The 23,295-nt window shown below is 52.0% G+C and overlaps 7 protein-coding genes across 7 annotated transcripts; 5 read left to right on the plus strand and 2 right to left on the minus strand.

Moving 5' to 3' along the window:
• Positions 1 to 518: 518 nt before the first annotated feature.
• On the plus strand, positions 519 to 1,894 carry BDV14DRAFT_211225 (hydroxymethylglutaryl-CoA lyase; the record flags this gene model as incomplete). Its single annotated transcript, XM_073776047.1, has 3 exons — positions 519 to 732; positions 1,000 to 1,668; positions 1,860 to 1,894. 3 exons carry the CDS (start codon positions 519 to 521, stop codon positions 1,892 to 1,894), a joined length of 918 nt encoding a protein of 305 aa, XP_073624231.1.
• Positions 1,895 to 2,019: 125 nt separating this feature from the next.
• BDV14DRAFT_128616 (uncharacterized protein) lies at positions 2,020 to 7,543 on the minus strand. Its single transcript, XM_073766045.1, has one exon. It carries the CDS (start codon positions 7,238 to 7,240, stop codon positions 2,180 to 2,182), a length of 5,061 nt encoding a protein of 1,686 aa, XP_073624232.1. The 5' UTR covers positions 7,241 to 7,543; the 3' UTR covers positions 2,020 to 2,179.
• Positions 7,544 to 8,408: 865 nt separating this feature from the next.
• BDV14DRAFT_203980 (TDT family transporter) lies at positions 8,409 to 9,850 on the minus strand (the record flags this gene model as incomplete). The annotated part of the gene is made up of 5 exons (XM_073774411.1): positions 8,409 to 8,573; positions 8,651 to 8,936; positions 8,990 to 9,286; positions 9,337 to 9,705; positions 9,756 to 9,850. 5 exons carry the CDS (start codon positions 9,848 to 9,850, stop codon positions 8,409 to 8,411), a joined length of 1,212 nt encoding a protein of 403 aa, XP_073624233.1.
• A 976-nt stretch (positions 9,851 to 10,826) lies between these two features.
• On the plus strand, positions 10,827 to 13,092 carry rhgB (putative extracellular rhamnogalacturonase). Its single transcript, XM_073766047.1, has 4 exons — positions 10,827 to 11,887; positions 11,944 to 12,145; positions 12,190 to 12,906; positions 13,044 to 13,092. Exons 1-3 carry the CDS (start codon positions 11,225 to 11,227, stop codon positions 12,873 to 12,875), a joined length of 1,551 nt encoding a protein of 516 aa, XP_073624234.1. The 5' UTR covers positions 10,827 to 11,224; the 3' UTR covers positions 12,876 to 12,906; positions 13,044 to 13,092.
• Positions 13,093 to 13,171: 79 nt separating this feature from the next.
• BDV14DRAFT_192425 (MFS transporter) lies at positions 13,172 to 17,211 on the plus strand (the record flags this gene model as incomplete). Its single annotated transcript, XM_073771637.1, has 3 exons — positions 13,172 to 14,723; positions 15,251 to 15,408; positions 15,466 to 17,211. 3 exons carry the CDS (start codon positions 13,172 to 13,174, stop codon positions 17,209 to 17,211), a joined length of 3,456 nt encoding a protein of 1,151 aa, XP_073624235.1.
• A 2,878-nt stretch (positions 17,212 to 20,089) lies between these two features.
• On the plus strand, positions 20,090 to 20,418 carry BDV14DRAFT_203984 (uncharacterized protein; the record flags this gene model as incomplete). The annotated part of the gene is made up of 2 exons (XM_073774412.1): positions 20,090 to 20,196; positions 20,247 to 20,418. 2 exons carry the CDS (start codon positions 20,090 to 20,092, stop codon positions 20,416 to 20,418), a joined length of 279 nt encoding a protein of 92 aa, XP_073624236.1.
• Positions 20,419 to 21,017: 599 nt separating this feature from the next.
• Positions 21,018 to 23,242, plus strand: BDV14DRAFT_181001 (putative acetamidase). Its single transcript, XM_073769989.1, has 4 exons — positions 21,018 to 21,095; positions 21,150 to 21,553; positions 21,605 to 22,075; positions 22,135 to 23,242. Exons 1-4 carry the CDS (start codon positions 21,055 to 21,057, stop codon positions 22,956 to 22,958), a joined length of 1,740 nt encoding a protein of 579 aa, XP_073624237.1. The 5' UTR covers positions 21,018 to 21,054; the 3' UTR covers positions 22,959 to 23,242.
• Positions 23,243 to 23,295: the final 53 nt, after the last annotated feature.

A 23,295-nucleotide genomic window follows, 5' to 3' on the forward strand; every position in this document is an offset into this window, starting at 1 on the left:
CGATTCTTCTGATCTCATCTCACGTCAGATAACATCTACCGAGTCCACGTCGCAGAACTAGAACAATCACCCTCATTATCAATGAACTAAAGCAACGCTACACACTCAGAACAATGAATGCAACCCTTATCTTTCCGAACTGCAAGCGGATTTCATGAAGAAAATGATTCATGGTTCATGCAGTTCATGTCATGGCGTCATCCATTCAGTTCACTTGACAGCCTCGGCTCGAATACAAGGCTGAGTGAGTACGGCTTATTACCTTACTCTAGGACCCCAAGAATGCGCAGTTCCGGGCGATTTCTTATCTTATGGTGGACCGGTTGGTTTTGGTTCGATTACCGGATTACCGAGGGCGTGCTATTCATAGAAGACCCTGTAAGCTGAGATGATACTTTCAGCTTCGGCGTACTCCAAGTTGTATATACATGCCTGCTTACCTCGGTAACCTTACTCGCAACCTTACCGCAACCACAGAACTCTATCATCAACCAGCCAGGAAAGAAGCGCACTGCACCATGTCTTCAATACCCCGCGACTGCGTCCGAATAGTCGAAGTCTCCCCCCGCGACGGCCTCCAAAATATCCCCGAACACATACCAACAGCCACAAAACTCGCTCTCATCCAGCGCCTGTCGCGAACAGGTCTCACAACAATAGAAATCACATCGATCGTTTCTCCGCGCGCAGTCCCGCAGTTATCCGATTGTCGGGAATTATTAAGCCATGAGAGTATTCGGGATTTGAATCGGGGCTCGTCTCGGAAAGCGAAGGATACAGCGGGAGCCAGAGATGACGGGTCGGACTCAGGCTTCGGTTCTGATTCGGAGAATGATTCTGGGTGGACGAGTTCGAGTTCGACTTCGGAGTCGAATTCACCTTCGCGGACGAGTCCGAGTCCGAGCCCGAGCCTAACTCGACACAGAGACTCGGGTATCGACCTCAACATTAACCTCAAACTCGGAAACAACTCTAAGCATCAATACTCAGCTGTCAGAGACCAGGAAAACCCCCTCCACCTTCCCGTCCTAATACCGAACCTCAAAGGCCTCACCATCGCAACATCCCTCGGCGTCCGCTCAATCTCAGTATTCATAAGCGCCACCGAACCATTCAGCCAGAATAACACGAAGTGCACCGTATCCGAGGGTCTAACGCGAGCACGCGATGTCACGATCCAAGCTAAGGAGATGGGGATGTCAGTGCGCGGGTATATAAGTTGCATATTCACGGATCCGATCTCCAACACACCCACGGATCCAGAGGATGTCCTCCGTTGCACGAGGGAGTTACTTGAAATGGGTGTAGACGAAGTCGCGCTTAGTGATACCACGGGGACAGGGACTCCAAGCCTCGTTCACTCCTTAATAACATACCTAACAATATCGCCCAACACCATCCCATTAAACAAATTGGCAGTACACTTCCACGATAGCTACTCCCGCGGCCTATCAAACGTCTGGGCAGCGTACGAGGCTGGGATAAGGGTCTTCGATGGCTCTGTTGCGGGTTTGGGGGGTTGTCCTTTTGCGCCGGGGGCGAGGGGGAATGTTGCCTCTGAGGAGGTTGTGGGGATGTTTGAGGGGAGGGGGGTTAGGACGGGGGTTGATTTGGATATGTTGGAGGGGGTTGCGGGGTGGGTTAGGGGTGTTTTAGGGCAGTATCAAGGTGGATCTAGAGATAGAGATAGAGGTATAGATGGGGAGTGTGAGGAGGGTATAGAGATGGAGAATGGTGGTGTTGGTCGTGCGGACGCAGGTAGGGTGCAGTCGATGTCTATGGCCGAGTCTCAGGCTAAGACTACTGTGTCGATAGAAAGTGTTCATAGTATGAGCTGTCTAGTATACGAACAAAGATAGACAATGATATCGTGATGATGCAATTGCTGCCTTGATTATATTGAGTCTCGTATGTAGTGTAATGAACTGTAAAATGCAGAGAACCATCCCAATCCGATAAACATGTAACGATATTATGGTATAGGAAGTGCAAGAAGACAATGCCGGCTATAAACGACACGTATACAATCCGTGATAAAGACAAGCATGAAACGCAAAAACGTAAACAAGAACAATTTTCAATCACGCCGTAGTACTCTGGTATATTGGTAAGAATCATGGGGTTGTATGCTCAATAACACCACAAAACATCAGTCAACGCCGGGTCAAAGCTCTGTTCGCTATAGCTGGTGAGGCATGAGGAATGCGCGTTTGCGAGGGTCGTCGTCAAGGGCCGGGGCCGGGCGCTTCTGACCTGGGTTTAGGGTCATGGGTGAGCCCAGGCCTGGTTGGGTCTGGGCTTGGGTGTAGGCGGTTTGGTAGTGGAGGGGTGATTGGTGGTAAGAATAGGGTTGAGAGTACTGCGTGTGTTGCAGCTGTGGTTGCATCTGGTACTGCGGTTGGTACGCTTGAGGATGCGAGTGCGGGTAAGGAAGAGACTGAGGTTGAGTGTACTGCGGCTGAGTCTTGGTCTGCACTTGGGCCTGTGGCTGCGCTTGAGTGTAAGCTTGAGCTTGAGGCTGAGCTTGGGTATATGCTTGAGCTTGAGACTGGGCTTGAGCATGGACTGGAGTCTGAGACTGCGCCTGTGCATGCGTTTGATGAGCAGACCTGTCAAGTCCCTGGTATTGTTGAGACAGTCCTTGAGGAGTTCGCTGCGTCTGAGCCTTTGTCGGCGAAGGCGCCTGTCGCTGTTGCTGAGCGTGAGCTTGCATTTGAGCCTGCAGCTGGGGCTGCTGCATCTGCTGAAGCTGAGGCGTGGCCTGCATTTGTTGCATTTGTGGTTTGGCTTGACCCTGCTGGGTTTGCGATACTGGACTCGCCTTGGCCGTCTGAGTTTGCACCTGGGGTTTCTGCATCTGCTGAGTGTTCATGTAGGATTGAGCATGAGGCGTTGCATGAAAATGGGCAGGCATTTGAGACCTTGCCTGAGGTTGTGCCTGCTGTGCCTGAGATTGCGCTTGGGGTTGTACCTGAGTCCTGTTCTGTATCTGCTGGGTGTGCATTTGAGGCTGGGCTTTCTGAGGCTGCACCTGCATTTGAGGCTTGGCGTGCTGTACTTGAGCCTGCATCTGAGCCTGAGCTTGTTGACTTGATTGAGGTGGCTGGCTCGACGCTTGCTGGGGCTGCTGCATGGACTTGGCTTGAGCTTGACCCTGCCTCTGAGAAGCCTGCAGATAGTTTTGCTGGTTCTGCTGGCTATGCTGGCTCTGCTGGTTATGCATAGGCTGGGTTTGACGTTGAGCCTGAGTATGAGGACTGGTGTACTGAGTATGTTGAGCTTGCATTTGCTGCGCCTGTCCCTGGTTCCTGGACACATTGGCTTGCTTCTGCTGAGTTTGCGTTGACTGGGCAGTTTGGGCAAGCGCTTGAGACTGCGGGTGACTGTGCGTTTGCGAGTGCGCAGGAGGCTGCGTTTGAGCTTTGGACTGGGCCGCTTGACTTCCTTGAGCTCGTTGGCCCGGTTGAGTGGCTGGGGACGGCTGAGTCGGCTGAGTGCCATATTGAGCTCCAGTCTGAGCGGTGTTGCCAGACTTGGAAGCCTGGCCATATTGACTGGCTTGCACGGGATTGAATTGCCACTGATGCTGCCCTTGCGCAAATTGTGCGTAATTGAACTGTCCGTAATTGGATTGGGCTTGATTAGCTTGTCCAGGCTGGCTAGCTTGTGCTATTTGACTGGTTTGGCCAGGTTGAGTGACGCCCCCGGTCTGGTTGTATTGCCCAGTTTGACCAGCGCTTGCAGGTTGACTACCTTGGCCCGGTTGTGTTTGTCCCAGCTGAGGCTGTGCAGATGGAGGCTGTGCAGATGAAGGTTGACCGGGTTGACCAGCAGTATCGCCCGCCTGTCCTGCAGCGGCGGCGGCGGCAGCAGCAGCTTGCTCCTCTTCCAACTGTTTCCTCGCCAAGACGTCTGCTTTCCTGGGTCTGCCACGAGGCCGCCCCGTACCCTTCGGCCTGTTCGGATCCCGTGGTGGCTTCGGTTTCCGGGGAATGCCGTCCGTCTCAGACTTTCGAGGTCGTCCACGCTTGCGCTTCACAATGATGGGATTTCCATCTGGCCCAATAGTTGTAGCAGGTGCAGTAGTAGATGAGCTAGCAGCCGCAGGCGGTGCACTTGTCACGATCGAGAACGGTATACCGACGCCTGGGATGGCGGCCAAGCCAGGAGGCAACGAAGCAGCCAAAGATGCTGGGTCACCAGGTACTTTCGGCTTCTTAGGTTTCTTGGGTTTTGTCGGATCATCGGGCTGCTTCCGGGGTCGACCTCGCTTTTTCGGCGTGTGATTGGGATCTCCTGGTTTTGTCTTCTTCGGAGCCACATTTTCCGAGATGAATGTGGCAGATGCTTGTCCGTTTACCTGATTGGTCTGCGATGACGACTGCGCTGCTGGTTGCGAAGCTGGTTGTGTCGCCGGTTTAGGGACTGCTTGAAATTGCGACGACTGATATAGCCATGGTTGGGGTCGAGACGCCTGGCTCTGGGGCTGACTCTGGGGTTTGCTCTGAGGTTTGCTCTGAGGTTGGCTTTGAGACTGCTGGGCTTGACTCTGTGATTTTTGACTCTGCGGTGCCTGATTTTTAGTCGACAGGCTCTGAGATGGCTGACTCTGGGATATTTGGCTTTGAGGTGGCTGGCTCGTGAAAGACTCAAACTGGAACGTCTGTGGCTGGGACAGCTGAGAGCTGTTGAGGCTAAATTGAGGAGATTGGAAAGAATAAGCCTGAGGTTGAGTGGCCTGACGTTGAGGTACTTGCGGATAAGCCTGCGAAACGGAAGCTTGAGGCACACTTGTCAGAGACGCAGGAGCCTGAGCCTTTGCAGCTTGAGGGGTGCTTTCAGATGCCGTAGCTTGAGGCGCTGCAGGTTGAAAGGTGGTAGCTTGAGGTGCAGAGGCTTTAGAAGCGGCGGGCTTCTGCTGCTTTGGCTCTTTTTTCACAGGTTTCTTCTTCTTGGACTCTTTAGCGGGAGCTTTCTGTGAACCAGATGCTTTGCTCGACGCAGGCTGTTGCTGCTGTTGCTGTGGTTGTGGCACTTGTTGTTTTTGCTGTTGTGGCGTACTCTGTTGAGACATTTGCGGCGTCTGCTGCTTGACCTTCTGCGCGGCTGGTTGCTGAGGTGATTGAGACTGAGTCGCCTGGGATTGCTGCAAATGATATTGTTGCTGTTGGGGGGTCAAGGAGGTGCGCATTTGCGGAGACTGTTGGTATTGCTGGTATTGTCGTTGATACGCATACAACTGGGAGTTTTGCATTTGCGTCTGGTATGGCGACGATTGAGCTTGCTGACCATAGAGTTGATATGACTGCTGATTGGGCATAGATGAATGGCTTTGCTGGCTCGGCTGAGACTGCATCTTTTGAGCCTGGGCTTGCTGGGCTTGCTGAGCCTGTTGAGCCTGTTGAGTCTGTTGGGTTTGTTGGGTTTGTTGTGCTGCTCGTTGTGTCTGCTGGGATTGCGCATGCAATTGTTGAGCATTCGCGGCCTGCGAAGTCTTAGGCGTATAATTCGCTTGAGCCTGCTGCATTTGCTGTCGAGCCTGTTGCTGTGATTGTGTTTCACGCGAAGGTTGTGACGTCTGATAAGCCTGAGTTTGCGAAGACTGGGGATATTGAGGGCTTTTCTGAGGCTGTTGGGTGTGAGGCTGCGCCTGCTGCTGCACCTGCTGAGCGTATGATGCATGTTGAGTCGGTTTTTGTGCTTGTTGCTGGTAATTTTGCTGCGCCTGGGTCGGGTGAGGTATTTGAAGAGCAGCCTTTTGAGCATGGGGCTGCTGATAGCTCGGTGAAACTTGCTGGCCCGACTGGGTATTTTGCATAGCAGGTTTTTGCGTTTGTTGCTGCTGATGATTCTGCTGACTCAGTTGCGGCGTCTGCTGTACAGATGTTTGCGGCTGCTGCTGCCGATAGCTCTGTTGATTTGGTTGCGAAGTTTGCTGGGCAGAAGCTTGTGGCTGTTGCTGGTATAATTGCTGACTCCACGAAGAAATCTGCTGAGCAGAAGGCGTCTGTTGAGCAGCCTTTTGAGGCTGTTGCTGCTGGTAGCTTGCTTGAGATGAATGCGTTGGCTGAGCGGCCTGCTGAACTTGTTGCTGCTGATAGCTTTGCTGGCTCGAGGTCGGAGTTTGATGAACGGACCGCGGAGCTTGTTGTTGCTGGTAACTCGTTTGACTCAACTGCGGCGTCTCCTGGGCAGATTTCTGTGCTTGCGACTGCTGATAAGCCTGCCACTGGGCCAAGTGAGACGACTGCTGGGCAGATCTCTGCGCTTGCAGCGGCGTCTGACTCTGTTGGGTCGTTTGGCTTTGCTGCAACGGACTAGATTGCGAAACTTGCTGCGCCGGTTTCTGGGTCTGCTGTTGCTGGTAACTATACTGCTGCTGATAAGGCGATTGCTGCGCCTGCGTATACTGAGGATATTGCGTCTGAGATATATACGGAGAACTTTGAGACTGTTGTGGTTGTTGGTAAGAGCTCTGCTGCTGCGCTTTCTGCGACTGCTGATAATGAGCCAACGATTGCGCATGCGCCTGCGCCTGCTGATATTGCGTCGACTGTTGCTGACTTTGTTGATATGGTGAGGATTGATATTGTTGAGTATACTGCGGTTGCTGCTGTTGCGAGTTGGCAGAAACCATAGGCGGGGCTGTCGTAGGCGTTGACGCCGCTGGATGCGTAGTTGGTGACTGTCTATGCTGAAGGTGCTGGGGTTGCAACCGATCCAGCGGTTGCTGCGGCGAAGCAGTACTCATACTCTGCGTATGCGGTGATAGCGCAGTTGCCGAATTCAATGAGTTCAACGACGTAGCCCGGTAATTCGTCGTGATCGGGTTCATATTTCTTTGCATTCCTTGCAGCGAAGAAACATACGGGCTTTTCAACTGTCCAATCGAGTCCGTACTTCGTGACAGCAAATCCGACGTGCTCGTGGACTGCTGATACTGCCCATACGAGCTGAAGCTAGAAGCCGTCGGTAACCCCCCAAGCATAGACTGTGACGTCGAAGTCATGTTGCGCAAACTTGGCGACAGCGCAGTCAAGTCGGCTTGCGGTGCAGACCGGTACAGGGAGCTATTGCTGGCAAAAGCACTGGCGTTGGTATTTGCGTTGGCTGATGCGGACTGCGCCTGCCGTCCAGCGATTGCCGGCGACTGCGACTGCATGTGCTGCTGCTGTACGGCTGAGTGGGCATTGTGCTGGGGCTGCTGTTGCTGGTGGTAGTGGTGTCCGCCATACATCATCTTGGAGGAGGTACTCTAGCAGAGTACGCTCAGTATGGTCACAGACGGGCCTGTTCTAGCCCAGACATGTAGGTACTCGGCGGCGAGGACACGGTTAGTGGCGATCTTTGTACAGGGGCAATTGAGAGACCAGCAAGTCAACGCTCCCCTGCCTCCGCCAGCAGCAGCAGGAAATGCAATATTTTCAAGAGACAAAAAGAGAACCAACACCCCCAGACGCGCAGAAGTAACGCGTTGAGACAGCCGTGATGGACGGCAACAACTTGGCTGGAGTCACAAGAGGCCACTGATCAGCCAATCAGAAAGTATTCTGTGGGAACGGTCCCGTGATCCAAGTTAGCCTCGCTGCCTCAGGCCGAAAGTACTACGGCAATCGGAATAGGCCAGGTGGCGCAAGTTGGAGCCAGAGAGAGTCAGAGGGAGGAAAATTCAGCTGGTCTTCCGACCAGCAGTGAAGGCAGCAGCGACAAGGCACGGACAGGCTGCTGGGAAAGCCAGAGTAGAGGCTGGCGGGCTGGAGCTGGGATCTGGAAAGCTGGGGTCGGCCGAGATGAACAGATGGATTGCGGTCGCTGGCGATGGGCGCCGTTCTTTTTTTTAATTATTTTATTTTATTTTCTTTTGGGATTTTTGGATTTTCTGAATTTTGAATTTCGCTGCGGTCTCTGGTACCCTCCACATCACGTGATACTGTGCGGGCCGGTCGGGCAACAATCCATGGACAGACATTGTTCTACGGAGTAGAGTATTGGAGGAGTGAATAAGAGTCTCACAAGATCCTGGACATGTAGACTAATAGTTTATAGAAGTACTCTATAGTTGTTGTATAAATATCCCGAGTCATACTCTATCTACAAACCAGTCCGTCTAAACTTACAATAGTGGATCAATATCGGAACTATATATTTCTGCGCCAGCACTTCAAGAGCATATTTGACTATCCACCGTAATATGGACTTTGCTCTTGCAGCGCTTCATAAGTCGATCAATACGTTTATATTTGCGTTGTATTAAGATCCCTGTTACGGCAACTGAACAAGAATTTTAGGCTTTCGCCATCTATACTCTATTCTATAGTCTATGCTCTATACTCTATCCCAAGCAAACAAACTCCACGCTTATGCTCCACACAAACAAGAACAAATATCATATCGTCACCATAAAAAGATCATGCAATCTTCACCACATCCTTTGCCTCCTCCTGAGTCTGCGCCTGAGCCTTAGCCCTCAGCTCCGCCAAGCAAGGCGCCTGGAACATCTGTCCCGATACAACCCCCTTCAGCGTCCCCGCACTAACAACAAGCCACAGCACCACAACGCAAAGCGATATGATCTATACACACAATCCACATCAGCAACCCACCTTCCAAATGATATAAAGTAGGAAAGAGAAAAGAAAGAAGAACATACCGTCCCCAACACCCGAAAAAACGTACTCGGCAACTCCTCTCCAATCAAACTCGTACAAAGCGCATAAGCACCAATCGGGAAAAGAAACCCCCACCACCCAATATTAAACGGGAACGTCTTGCACTTTGCGATCGAAGCAGATGCGAAGAAGAGCCAGACGAGCCCGAACGCCCAGAGGATGAGGCCTACCAGGAATCCGAGCGCGCGGAGCGTAGGACCGGCGATTTCTTCCAGTGTGCCTGTTTGCGGGAAGATTGTTTGGGCGGCTTTGCCTAGTTTTATTGCTCTAAATTTCATTAGAAATGTGTGAGGATGAGATAGGAAGGGATTTGGACGTACCCATACCCGCCAGACCCAAATGGTCCTATAGGCAAGAAGACACTAACGATCATAGCCTTCGGCGGGACCTTATGCAGCGTCAACCGCTGCAGGTAAATGACCATGACCATTAGCCCAAGTGGTAGCCCGATACCCCAGAGAATGTAGCTGACGATGATGGTCCACATCGCGTGCTGCGGGTTCGGCAGGATGTCTGCGACGATTGCGCCTGAGGAGGCGGCGACTACGCAGCCGACTATGGGGACTAACCAGACGGCTGTCATTGAGGAGAGTTGGGTTTCGGAGGTTCGAGACATTCTGAGGATTTATTAGGTTTGATGCAGGGTTTGAAGGGTGATATAACGTACAGTAAAAATGGTAGTAGCAGGGCAGTTGAAACTGAAATGACAGCATCGACGATCCAGATCGCCCAGGCAAAGTCCTTTGCCCAGTCTCCCCATGCGGGAACGCAGACAAGGCAGAACATGTTGACGATGGTCGCCAGACCCATCGGTAAAGTCCCAACAAACATAGATTGCACAGGGTGCGATATCATAGCTTTGAATATCTCAGGGTATAGCGTGTATCTGAGAAGTGAAATGATGCATGCTACAAGGAAGAGAAAGACGTTCAGAGCAAAAATCCCCACTGAGATCCAATATAGCCATTCGGCATTATAGGGCAGTGTATTAAGCTGCTGGGACACGATGCCCGTGCCCATGATAACGGAGAACCATCTGAACTTGTTAGCTAAGTTCGTAGCCATGTGTATCAAGTTTGAGCTTACGATGGAGTGAAGGTCCGGACCACTCTCCGCCATCCGACATCATGCTTTGTGAGGACACATGGCTCGGGATTTGTTTCCTTGACTTCAGTGGTCATAGTCTTGTGTCTGTGTTGCAGGAATATCGGGCCGATCCATGAACTATGTCGCCTTACCAGGTACCTCGAGAACCAGAGAAAAGAGGTTGAACTCCACTTTCAAGAACCAGCTTGAATATATTCAATGACTTAGATCTGAGAGTTCTCTATGATTCAATCTGCAAAGCTGTATATCGGCATCTTGACTCCAATGTTCAGATCCCGATGAAAATTTGGCGGGCCGAGTTTTCAGCGAGGATCCACCGGAGGACGGCATCGTGAGAACGGTGTCGAGTCATGACGCCAACTGTATCAGCAAAGGGAACAGATCAAATAAGGTTCACTTCACAATTGCCATATTTTTCAGTAGCCCTAAGTAAGGATAGTCTGAGAGTAAAAATGCATAACACTGAGAATAGCGCAATGCTAGAAAGTCTCCGACTGGAATGCTCCCCGATTGGGCCATGCCGGCAGATCTGTAGATCAAACCTGCACACCCGGAGACGTTGCCAATTGGCATGCTTCGAAGAATGGGCTATCGCGAGCATAGAATTGTTCAGGTAATTATCCATAGCATTGGTGTGCTGACAAAGTTGCGTTGCAACTCTCATGTTGTAGAGGGCGCGCCGGCAATTGAAGACGGGCAACTGCCGAGGATGTACAGCTTCATAGTAGCGCACTCTACCCAAACAAAGATAATTGGACATAAAGCTCACCTCAAACCTTAAGTTTATTGACTTGAAGCTATCTCTGTTGTTTTGTTCGAGAAGCGATGATCTCAAACAAAAATGAAAGAGTCCCGAGTCTCGACCTCAGCCCAGAAGCAGCGCGGGTGAGCAATTGATTAAGCTTAATATAGGCAAAACCACCAAAGGGGCCCGTGGTTAGCTTGTCCACGTTTCAAGCTTGGCCTCAACCCGCGAAACACCTGAATTTAGTAACAGCGTCAGAATGAGCTTCCTGCCTCCCTGCGATAGAATGCTGCTCTTCGCTTCGGCTCGACCTCGGACCACGCACTCTCGCCTACAGTAGTGGAGCCATTTATATCCACATGCCAGAACTGCGGCGCCGGGGGCTTCAGATCGAACTCTGAAAACCAGCACAGCCAATGAGAACCTTGACAAGATTGATGGGTCGTGCTCCAGCTGTCAAGCTTTAGAGAAGCTTGGGTCCACTTCTCGGGACAGTGCTTCTTATTCTCGGGAGACCAGGAGTCGCAGGATGGAGGTCGGACGATGGTGGAGCGATGGGCGCTTTCAAGCTCAAACGCTGGTCCCTGTAATTTTATATCGGATGGGTAAGGGATTTGTACGTTTATAAGGATAGAGCTATTGCGCCATATTTTGTTCTTGGAGGCTTCGATCGAATTGTCAAGTTTGGTTTCTTCTCGTCATCATGCATTTTAGTCATCTTGCGTTGTTTTTGGCTCCCCTGCTCGTGAAGGGCCAACTCTCTGGTAGCGTTGGTCCTCTTACTTCGGCCAGCTCGAAGAGCCAGACCAAGACTTGCGATGTTACCGACTATGGCGCGGTGGCTGACAAGTCTACTGATCTTGGGACTGCCCTTTCGTCGGCCTGGGATGACTGCGCCAACGGTGGTGTTGTCTACATCCCTCCTGGCGACTACGCGCTTGAGACTTGGGTGAAGCTTTCTGGCTGCACGGCTTGTGCCATTCAGCTAGACGGTATCATCTACCGTACCGGTACTGATGGTGGGAACATGATCATGATCGAGCACAGCTCCGACTTTGAGTTCTTCAGCAGTACCTCCGAGGGCGCATTCCAGGGATACGGATACGAATTCCATGCCGAAGGCTCGTCGGATGGCCCGCGTATTCTCAGACTGTACGATGTGTCTGACTTTTCCGTTCACGATGTCGCGCTCGTCGACTCGCCTCTGTTCCATTTCTCCATGGACACTTGCACCAATGGTGAGGTATACAATATGGCCATCCGTGGAGGTGACATGGGAGGACTTGATGGTATCGACGTCTGGAGTGAGAACGTCTGGATCCACGACGTCGAGGTCACAAACAAGGATGAATGTGTCACTGTCAAGGTAGGTCATCAATCAGTCACAAGCTACCAGTATGGGTACTGATACAACGCCTCCAGAGCCCGTCCAAGAACATCCTCGTTGAGAACATTTACTGCAACTGGAGTGGTGGCTGCGCCATGGGATCCCTTGGAACCGACACAGACATCTCCGACATTGTCTACCGCAATGTTTACACCTGGAACTCGAACCAGATGTACATGGTCAAGAGCAACGGAGGAAGTGGAACGGTGTCCAACCTCGTTCTGGAGAACTTCATCGGTATGTTTCCTTCCGAAAACCACGAAGCGTTACTAACAACTTAGGCTATGGAAACGCGTACTCCCTAGACATTGATGCCGCTTGGAGCAGTATGTCTACCATCGATGGAGACGGTGTTACTTTGAACAACGTGACGATTCGTAACTGGAAGGGAACCGAAGCAGATGGCACTGAACGTGGCCCCGTCAAAGTTGTTTGCGCATCCGGAGCACCCTGTACAGAAGTGACAATTGAGGACTTTGCGATGTGGACCGAGTCTGGAGACTCGCAGCTGTACACCTGCGAGAACGCGTTTGGAGATGGAATGTGTCTGCAGGAAGGAGACGGCTCATCGGGCTACTCCACGACGCTGACCGCCTCCGCAGCTCCCACCGGCTACTCCGATGCGGGGAAGATGGACAGCGATCTTGAAACTGCTTTTGGCACCGACAGCGAGATCCCCATTCCTACCATTCCTACCTCCTTCTTCCCCGGTGCTACCCCTTACAGCGCCCTCGCTGCTGCTTCCGCGTCTGGGGCGGTGTCGACTCCTGCTGCGAGCGCAAGTGCCAAGGCTTCGTCGCGAACCTCAGCTGCTCTCTCCTTGTCCTCCGCCTTGCCAACAGACGTCGACGCTGTGAGCAACGGCTACCCTTCTACTTCATCAGTCGCTGCCGAGTCCGAGCCTACTGCTAGGCCACATGGGGGCTCTCACCATCACAAGCACTCGCACAAGTGTCGTGCCCACTAAGTGACGGCATTGCCTTCAGGGTAGAATTGAGGTACCTAGAAACCATTCCAGTTATGATAACTCCGAAATATCATGTTCTATTACGATTGAGTTTCTCTCTTAAGCTTTAAAAACTGAATTAGTATGCTAGCAGAATCTTTTATGCTAATCATTGCAACACCACGCTAGGAAACAACGATGCTGCCTCTCAACCCTCAGTGAACCCCGAACCCCGATTTCGCGAAATTGTCTGCATTATATACTATCTATCCGCCCCGTATCCTTTACTATAATTGACCTCTTATCATATATTTATCATGTCTTACCACAGTGATTTCGAGTCCGACAACCCACGAATGGCGCCTGATGCTGAAACCGCGCCTCTCAACCGCTCCGCAGACCTCGATGCGTCGTCCGCTTATAAACTCAACGCAAATGTGCTGAACCGCGCTATCCAAGGGATTGGGATGGGGAAATACCAATGGAGATTATTTTATGTTGTCGGATTTGGCTGGGCCTGCGACAACCTATGGCCGATTGTTACTTCCTTGATACTTCTTCCAGTCACATACGAGTTTGACGTTTCTGAACCGCCAATGTTGCTCCTGGCACAAAATCTGGGGCTTTTGATCGGTGCGCTATTCTGGGGATTCGGCTGCGACATTTTTGGACGACGAATAGCCTTCAACATGACCATTGGAATTACGGCCGTGTTCAGTTTGATGGCGACCTTTTCGCCTTCCTTTACCGTACTATGCCTGTTGGCGTTTCTTTGGTCGATAGGCGTCGGTGGAAACCTTCCCGTGGATTCTGCCATCTTTCTTGAGTTCCTACCTGCGTCGCACCAGTATCTCCTCACCCTGTTATCGTGGAACTGGGCAGCGGCCCAATTCCTTGCGAATCTTGTCGCTTGGGGTCTCGTGGGTCAATTCACTTGTCCCTCTGCCGCAGATTGCACCAGAGCCAATAATGCAGGCTGGCGATACTTTATCTCTTCAATGGGATTAATGGCACTGGTGATGAGCATCACCCGCTACTTTCTATTTACTCTTCTCGAATCCCCAAAATATCTTATGGGCAAAGGTGATTACTACGAGGCCGTTGCCGTCGTTCATGAGGTAGCCAAACGCAATGGGACAACATGCAGCCTCACTGCAGATGAATTACACGACTGCTCCGACAACAGAGCCGAGCATGAGAGCCAGGATGACCACCACCATCGGATAGGACTCCGCTCCAAAGACCGGCTCATTCTTTTATTAGAGCCCTTCTCCACTAGCCAGATGAAGTCTTTATTTGACTCGCCACGCCGTATCAGGGCGACATTACTTCTGATCGGCATCTGGGGTCTGATTGGAATCGCTTTTCCATTGTATAATGCCTTTTTACCATACCTCCAACACGAACGCGGAATCGAATTTGGAGACGGGTCGACTACCCTGACGTACCGCAATTCGCTGATTATTGCAGTAGCGTCAATACCGGGCAGCCTCGTTGGGAGCAAGATGGTGGATATGGCGCTATTTGGGCGTAAGGGCACGCTTACATTGGCTACAATAATGACTGGGATCTTCCTCCTTGCGTCCACAAGCGCAACCACATCCTCAGCCTTGTTGTTCTGGAATTGTGCTTACGGCTTCAGCAGCAGCCTTGTCTACGCTGTGCTCTATGCCTACACGCCGGAGATCTTTGAGAGCAGGAACCGCGGTACAGGCAATGCTCTGACGAGTGCAGCAAACCGACTCGGTGGGATTATAGCTCCCCTTATAGCCATGGGAACCACCATCCAGAGCACTTTCCCGGTATACTTGAGCGGGTTCTTATTTATAGTCGCCGGGCTGATGGTGGTGTTCGTTCCGTATGAGAGCCGTGGAAAGGCCAGCGTCTAGACAGACGCACAAACTTGGATTAGAACCCACCTGTAACATAGACATTATATTAGCTAGTTGTTCAGAGATTGTCACAATAGATATCACATGAGTCAGGATGGTGGTCGAGGTCATGATAAACTTGCAGTCGCATGCAGCAGAACAGCTTGTCGAACCGGTTCTCGAAGGCCTCAGAGAACCGAACGGGCGGCGTGCATGAAACGTGTGCATGTTGGGCTTCTTGTGGTTCCAATCACCACATCCAGGATAAAAGTACTTTATAGAAAATTGACAGTTGGGCCTCCCCGCAGTGGAGCAGAGAAAGCGTGAAGAGCGATGGGCTGCGGAATGGGTGCCTGACCGCCAGACTATCAACATTGATGCCTGTCAGATGTCAATCTCACCACACACTCTCTCTTACTCTCCCTCAGCTCACAGCCTGGCTTACTTTGTTCTGTTTCCCTCTTTCTTATTCTTATTACTATCGTCTTCTACATACCTTAACTCATGCATTCTTTGACCTTCTAGCCCACCGCTCTCAGATGCCTGCGCTGTATCTTGAAGCCAGTCCGAACATGACCTTCGCCTACGACCACGAGGCGGAGTTCTGGGGTGCCTTGATCAATCCTGACAAGAGTCCTTCGTCATTGTTGGAACAGTTATGTCTGGGAATTGCTCAAGTAATGGTGAGTAGAAAACGAATACCCCAATCCACGGTGATTGACGCTAATCAATTGCGGTAGACCACGTTCGACAACTACGCGATCCCCGATCTCACCCCCGAACGCCTCGCAGCCTTCTACCGTAAAGTCGGCGGCAACTACGACGTCCTCTTTCTCGATACCAAGCCCTCTGCGCTCTCCTTCATCTACCAACGCCTCGGTTGCTTCCACAGTATCCAACCCTCCGCGGACCCATATAAACCCCCCTCCATCCCCGCTTTACAGCCCCACGGTTTCGTCCGATGGCAGACCATCCAACTCCTGCTCGATCCCGACGAGCACGTCTCTTACCTTCAAAATGCCGTTGAGCGATGGGATATATTCAGCCCTAATGGGACCCTCTTCCCGAAGTCGATCCCCCGCGAGGCGTTCCCGGCGGAGCCAGACCCTGAAATGATCCAGTGGCACGAGGCGGTTAGCCAGAAGTTTGAATTCGACTACTGGAAGAAGAACCTCCCCGCCACTGGGTCATATCGCAACCAGTTTAGTAGAGAGAAGGAGACTTCGGCGTCTAGCAGCAAGGAAGATGATTTTGTTCATGTTCACCATCCACGGCCGTCTTCATCCAGCTATCGCTCTTCCGTCCCCGCGGATCCGCAGACATCCTCCCGCCGGCACCAGAGGCGTCAAAGCGACGGGGTGCCTCCAAGCTCGCATAAATCACAGCACAGTGTACCTCGTCGGTCCGCTGAGTTCTCAAGTGGTTACACCTCGTCACGGCCCCAGTCACCCCCATTCTGGGCCAAACCTGCGCCGTCGAGTTCATCCAAAGGTCGAGGTCGTGAGCGCAAGACCTATTCTCGACCGGTCAGCCCTGAGCATATCCACGCGCACAGCTCGTCAGATGCTTCATCAGAGGGATCAAATACTGCGACGCAAAGCCTAGATCCCGGCTCGCCTCCTCCTCGCTACACTAATTATCGCAACTTGTCTCCCCCACACGCACCCCACGCACGTCGACACTCCCACGAAGCCTACTCGCGGATACCACATAGAGATCTGTCGCCCGACTCAGCGCGACGCTACGCTTACCGCGCGCACTCCGAGGCATTCAGCCCTGTCAATAGATCTTACGATTCTGACAGTGGCCGCGCCCCTCGCCAACCACGAGTATACATCGACGAAGTGCGTCAATCCCGAACTCCGAACCCAGGTGGCTACCGTGAGCCTGTCTTTGGCGAGTCCGCTACTGTCCCAACGAGTCCTGTCTATCCGCATGCGCACCCTGTGCATCCGGTTCCTGTGCATCCGCGATTTGTGAATGTGAATAACCCGGCGTACATGGGCCACACTCACCCTCAAGCACCCACGCCCGACCTCGATGCAAACCTCATGGATGACCGCCCGCGCAATGGCTACCGCATGCCCCACGCTCATGCTCACGCTCACGCGCAACCTCCACCACAGCCAGAAATCGATCCGAACATGATGGATGACCCACGCCGCAATGGCTACCGCGGGAGTCCGTCATATATGACCCATCCTCACCCTCATGCTCCGCCACCGCCTCCTCAAGCCCCGCAGCCACCGCCGGATATCGACCCAAATATGATGGATGACCCCCGACGCAGTAATTACCGCGGCGGCAGCGTCACGCCAAACCCAAATCCTAACGGTGGTGGTGGTGGTGCTGCTCCTTATGGGCGACCACGATTCGCGTCTGTAGGCGACTTTCCACAGAACAGGTGGTCGAGCTCTGGACGGATGGTACCTCCTGGCATTGCCGAAGCGGAGTATGGACGCCGGGCGTCGATGTATGATCGGTGAATGTATGATTGACTAACAGGCACTGGACACGACGATTAGGAGTTTTACTTGACATTCTACTGATTTTCAGGCACGATGATTACGAGCGTATTGACTTTCATTGGGTGTAATTGAACGGTGTTTGCACATGATTATTTGGACTCAATTCGAAGCGAGTTCTGGGACTGCGACTGAATTGGGGGCATCGCATCTGCATTCGCATTGGCACACGGGACGCGACATTACGACAGAATCTATTGCTACCTACGGAGTATTACTGACACATTCAGAGTATTACTACGCAATTGCGCAGGCGTTATTTTGTTTGTGCTGACGCATGGAATTGGCACTGAACGGGACATGGACATGGACATGGATCGATATGGGCATGATTTACCTTCCCACCTACCTACTCTACCGAGCGGGGTTGGGTCGGGCGAGGCTGAGGGCGAGGCTGATCCTCCTCCACGATCACGATCACGATTTACGACGTTACGACTATGATTATGAACGGGGCTAGAGGGCGTTTCTATCTCTTCTCTTGCATAATTTGATTTACTTCTTCTATTTCATTTTATTTCATTTCATTCCATATCTCGATTTATTGTGCTCTTTATGTATCTAGCGCTGCTTCGCTTAATCTTCGCTTCGGGTAATCGGAATTCTATGCATGCATGAAATCGTCCTCGATCGCTACTCCATAAGCCAGCCCGCGAAACAAGTAACTCATACGAGATGAGACTAACAGGCACAGGAACAGAAATATAGACTCAATTAAAGTATATCTCGTGCCCTCCTCGTGGCTGAAAAACAAATTCACTGTATTTCGCAGGGGAGTTCCTAGAGTTAGACCCTTATTCCAAGCCACCCACCTCCCACCTAGGTACGAGGTACAAAGTAAAGTAAATCTCACCACCCCTCCGCCCAAAACCTGAAAATAATGCACAACTTACGAATCAATAATACCCTCGGCACCTCGATTCAAACAAGATCGACTGGCCGGGGCTCGGAAGATCAGGTCAGTTCCAATCGCTCAATGGTCATTTAACATGAATGGTCAATGGTCAATGGACGGTGAGGAGGCTGGGCCGTCCGCCGTCCGTGGCATTGACGTCAGAGTGAGACTGCGCGGGAAGGGCCCATTGTCAGTACCAGTCACAGCCAGAGGGACGGGGTATATCTGCGCCAGCCCCGCGAATTTTCGATCGAGTCCTTTTTTTTGTTCCGTCTGTCTTGCTTTAGTCTGAAGATTCGGGCTGCAGGTAATATTTTTGCCTACTGCTTGTCTTGTTTTGCTTCGTTGGCAGGCGGATTGCGGGTTGTTTTTTGGCTTGAGCCTCGATATAGCCGCAGGGTCGAGTGCCGAATCAATATTCGATATGGTATGTTCCTGTCTTACTTATCTGCCTTGCGTCCGTCCATGGTTTGTCGCTTCTTCGCTCCACGCCGACCGTGGAATGTGAACCTGTCTCTGTCTGTCCACGGTCGGCTGAACCACGGGACCATCTTACCTTTCATTGCCTATACAGTACATTGTAAGAACATAACGGGCGCATACTAACCACGACTCCAGGCTCCAATTGCCTTCTCCCCCTTCGAGTCCCTCTCATCCGAGAGCCCCAACCGCATACTCACGCCCCGTCAGTCAACGAATGACAGCGGCTGTGACTGCCCAAGTACAATCTCCGGCGGTGCAATTGCGGGTATTGTAATTGGCTCGATCGCTGGTACACTCCTTCTCATCTGGCTCTGGCGCACATGTATGACGACCTCGGCTATCCACGAGGCCGAAAAGACGGGCGCGCCGCTTTATACCAGGAGCGATGGGTATCCCGCTAATGAAGCGACGACTCATCACCGACGACGGAGAAGACGAAGCCCGATTTATTCGGAGAAGGGATATGGCAGGAGGAGTAGTGTCGGTCGGACTAGAAGCGATGTGAAGAGGCCGAGGAGGGTTTATGTTGCTTGAGACTGCGCTTGAGATGCCATTGCCATAAATGGTGGGGTGATGGAGGTTTGGAATGTTCCGGGGTTCTGCTCTCACGAATCTGGGGTTGATGACGGTGTGCTGTGGTTCGAATGTGCGACGTGCGACGACAATTCTGGGTGGCTTTTTGATGAAATTATGACTTACATACCTGATGTATATGCCGTGATGTATAATGTGTCTTTGATGATTAATGAATGAAAGGTAACTAGTTATTTCGGTTGGGGATTTGATGTTGCCGTGGAATGTATGTGACCAAGGATGACTTCAGTCAACTATGCTGACACTTTCTTTCGAAAATGGGCGTTTTGGAAATGAGGACGACAGTCCTTCAGAAGTCGTGGACACCGCGCGACGTTAGGCGTTGATATATGAGAGCTCAATGCCTTGCCTCCAACCCTGCAGCCTCGCACCGGCAAGGCTAAGACAACTTGTAAGATACTGAGACTGACATGCATATGCAGGCAATAGTGGGTCTCTAGAGTCTCAAACTGACTCTAGTTGAGCCTAGAATGTGTCCATACTGTGTCTGGTAGGCTGGTATGTAGGGAGCGTGCAGATGCCCTCGCATTCTCGGACTTCCCTGGTCGTGCTGCATAATAATGCTAGCTGCCCCCAACCGCTTTCCCACAATTTTGGCGTCAAATTCTCGACATACGGAGGCTGGGAGATAGAGATGGGCGCGTCGTGCAATTCACTTACTCCCTGCTTCAACCCTCGACTCTATCGTTGAGTTTCACCAATTTTCGACGTCGTCTCCGATCCGTTGTTTCATTACTTGAAAACGCCTCTCCCAGTCGTCTCTATACGAGGACGCTCTCTTCATCGAAGTCTTGGAGACTTCAAGCACGCGATTCGAGTGAGCTGGAACGCGTCGTGTCAACTCGAATGACCGAACATACACTTACGATGGCCCTCGTTCGCGATCCGTTCTTCTGGAAGCGCTTCTCACGCGCCGTACACCTCGACGATGAGATAAAGACACCCCAAGAGGAGAAGCAACCGTCAATATGGTCGTACGTCAAGCACCTCCCACTAGCCGTTTGTCCGTGACTAACATTGACAGTGACGACTGGCTCCACAAGCAACGACGGAAACGAAGAAAGAGCGTCTGGTGCGGCTTCGCAATATGTGTATCGATCTCGATTCTCATCGCCGGTATTGCATTCGCTATTTGGTGGTTTTGTGCGCATAACTGGTTGCGAGGGGATCCGGCGGGAGAATCAGTTGCTCCGTGATGGTACTTTGGTCTGACTTTGGGTGTTATATACGGCGTTATGGCGGAGAAACTGTGTTACTGCATTGGAGACATCCCGGTTGGTCAAGGGTGGGGAGGGTGTATAGCAGGCGTCGCAGCGAGCTGGTCTCGGTGACGACCTTGGTTATAAAGAAACTCAAGACCAATATGATGATGCTCACAAAGTCTCACGCGACAATGTCCGTCCAAAGATGAATAGCAGGTAACGGTAGGCGTAGATTGCTGTGATAGCTTGAGTAGAGGTGATGGAGCTGGCAAGGTTACCCCAACCGAAGCTGCTTCTCAACGCGTGACCGCGAGGACCTGCCGTTTTGGGCACCGCGGATCTAGGAGTTCAACCAATTTGGCTGAACTTTGCGGGTAACTGATGATCAGAGTTCAAGAACAAAATACTCTTCTAGTTTCTGTTACTCACAGTCCATGAACTAAAAACATAATCTTTGAACTGACAATTGGTTCTGTACTTCAAGATCTGGCCGTTGACTGCCGAGGCCGCTTATCTGCGGGTCTGACTTATCGATCTCTCCGCATCTCCTCCACATACTTAAGGTAAAGCCTCCCTGTGGTCTTTGGGTTCGCCCTCCAACCCCTCATTTGTGTGTACACAAGAGACAAGATGCTGCCGCCATTTGACTACTTTACCTATCGCAATGTCCGGTAAGTTCTTCAGAGAGATCGAAGCTTTATTGTCGCTAACGGATACCTACCTAGGAGCATCAAGCGACAGGAGCGCGCTACGCGATTCGCTTCCTTGGCTCCGGAGTACCATGCCCCTCTTACACTGTCAGATAAAACAATAATAACCAAGCCGATTGACGAGCTTGTACAAGATGTCCAGGAAGGCACGCTTTCTCCCACCGATGTCCTCAAAACGTACGGCAAGGTGGCCGTGAAGGCGCAGGATAAGACAAACTGTATCACCGAAATGCTGCTTCCAGAGGCTGAAGTCTGGGCCCAGACCGAAGCAAACCTCAAAGGTCCGCTGGCTGGAATACCCATCTCGCTGAAAGACTCGATCCAGGTCAAGGGCTTTGACATTACACTGGGTTACTCCCGTCTCGCGGGGAAGCCGTATGCGGAGGACGGACCGATGGTGAAACTTTTGAAAGATGCGGGTTGGTATCCGCCTGTTTCTGGGTTGGGAAGTGGATGCTGACACTCTACAGGAGCGGTACCTTATGCGAAGACGGCTCTCCCGGTGACTCTTTTGTCCTTTGAGTCGGCTAATCCTGTCTGGGGTACCTGCCTCAACCCTCATGTCCCGCAGTATTCTCCTGGTGGCTCGACAGGCGGAGAGGGCGCTTTGCTCGCTCTTGGTGGTCGAATCGGTATTGGTTCAGATGTTGCAGGTTCCGTTCGTGTTCCTGCTGCCTGGAGTGGAATTTATTCCCTCCGCTGCAGTACTGGTCGCTGGCCCAAGAATGGAGTCAACACCAGTATGGCTGGCCAAGAGGGCGTCCCTAGTGTCTTCAGTCCCATGGCTCGCACATTGAATGATCTAACGTACTTTACGCGATCAATCATCGGTATGCAGCCGTGGAAGTACGATTACACTGTTCACCCCATTGCTTGGAGGAGCGAGGAGGAAAGTGAGGCTAAAAGCAAGCCCTTGAGGGTTGGCCTGATGGCAAGCGACGGTAACACAATCCCCGTCAATCCATAATAATAAAAAAAAGCACACTCTTACATCCGACAGGTGTTATTCCTCCAACCCCTGCTATCCAACGCGCTGTTGCCACCACGGCCGCTGCTCTCTCCGCGGCTGGTCACGAGGTGGTTGAGATCACGCCTCCAGCAAATGCTGACCCTTTCACTGGGTTCAGTCTTGCCTCTCAGTTGTTGAACTCGGATGGCTGTGAAACATTCAACTCTCATTTCTACAGCTTTGAGCCGTCTGATCCCGGTGCCGCCCAGCTGTCTGCGATTGCCAATCTGCCAAGCCCTCTGCGGTACCTTTACTACCTGTTTGTGCGGTATATTCGTCGTGACGAGAAATGGGCGACGTTAATCCGGGGCTTTGGACCAAAGAGCTCAGCCAACCAATGGAAGCTGGTTGCTAAGCGCGAGGCTTTCCGATCAACCTGGCACGCTTGGTGGGACGCGGAGTCTCAGCAGTACGACTTTATCCTGTGTCCAGTCAACGCGACACCAGCTCTTCCACACAGAGCAATGAAAGATGCCGTCTCGTCCTGCGGGTACACTTTCCTCTGGAATCTGTTGGACTATTGCGCTGGTGTGCTACCGGTGTCACACGTTGATCCTAAGAAGGACGCACTTGCGGCTCCGTACAAGACCGTTCTGAAGCAGCTGGGCGCCAATCACACGCTTGCATGGGGAGCCTGGAAACACTATGATGCAACTAAGATGGCGGGGCTTCCGACTGCCGTGCAGGTGGTCGGCAGAAGATGGCAAGAGGAGAAGGTGCTTGGGTACATGGCGGCGGTCGAGGGGGCGCTAGAGAAGTTTCACGATCCGATCACTGGAGAAGGAGGCAAGTATCCTCTAATCGAGCTGGATTAGCTGTTTCATTCTGTTTGTTCTTCATTTAGCGACACGTACTGTACCTGACCATGATTCTTTCGACGAGAATGAAGCGTCATCTGAGACAAAGAGTATAGTCGAGCGAGTATTGACAGCGATGTTTATGAAAAGCGTGCCTGACGCCAATAAAAGGCCGAGCCAGCACCAAATCTGGACCGAGCGTTCGAGCGCAGAATGGTTAGTACGTACAAAGCTGTACGGGCGGTAATGTGACGCCGTCGTCTGGAGGGCCCGTTTTGATAGTCTGTGGGGCCTGTCGTGCCGTGTTGGCAGCGGGTGTGGCCTGTGGTGCCACTGGCGAACCGTGGTATTACTG

The sequence above is a fragment of the Aspergillus stella-maris genome, assembly GCF_047715825.1.
Source record: "Aspergillus stella-maris strain CBS 113639 unplaced genomic scaffold BDV14scaffold_67, whole genome shotgun sequence".
NCBI lineage: Eukaryota > Fungi > Ascomycota > Eurotiomycetes > Eurotiales > Aspergillaceae > Aspergillus > Aspergillus stella-maris.

Bases quoted from the DNA above. Each gene is read 5' to 3' on its own strand.
- BDV14DRAFT_128616 (XM_073766045.1), bottom strand. From the start codon at position 7,240: ATGATGTATGGCGGACACCACTACCACCAGCAACAGCAGCCCCAGCAC.
- rhgB (XM_073766047.1), top strand. From the start codon at position 11,225: ATGCATTTTAGTCATCTTGCGTTGTTTTTGGCTCCCCTGCTCGTGAAG. The intron at 11,888-11,943 runs GTAGGTCATCAA...CAACGCCTCCAG, and splicing joins ATGAATGTGTCACTGTCAAG to AGCCCGTCCAAGAACATCCT. The intron at 12,146-12,189 runs GTATGTTTCCTT...CTAACAACTTAG, and splicing joins CGTTCTGGAGAACTTCATCG to GCTATGGAAACGCGTACTCC.
- BDV14DRAFT_181001 (XM_073769989.1), top strand. From the start codon at position 21,055: ATGCTGCCGCCATTTGACTACTTTACCTATCGCAATGTCCG. The intron at 21,554-21,604 runs GTTGGTATCCGC...GACACTCTACAG, and splicing joins GAAACTTTTGAAAGATGCGG to GAGCGGTACCTTATGCGAAG. The intron at 22,076-22,134 runs GTAACACAATCC...TACATCCGACAG, and splicing joins TGGCCTGATGGCAAGCGACG to GTGTTATTCCTCCAACCCCT.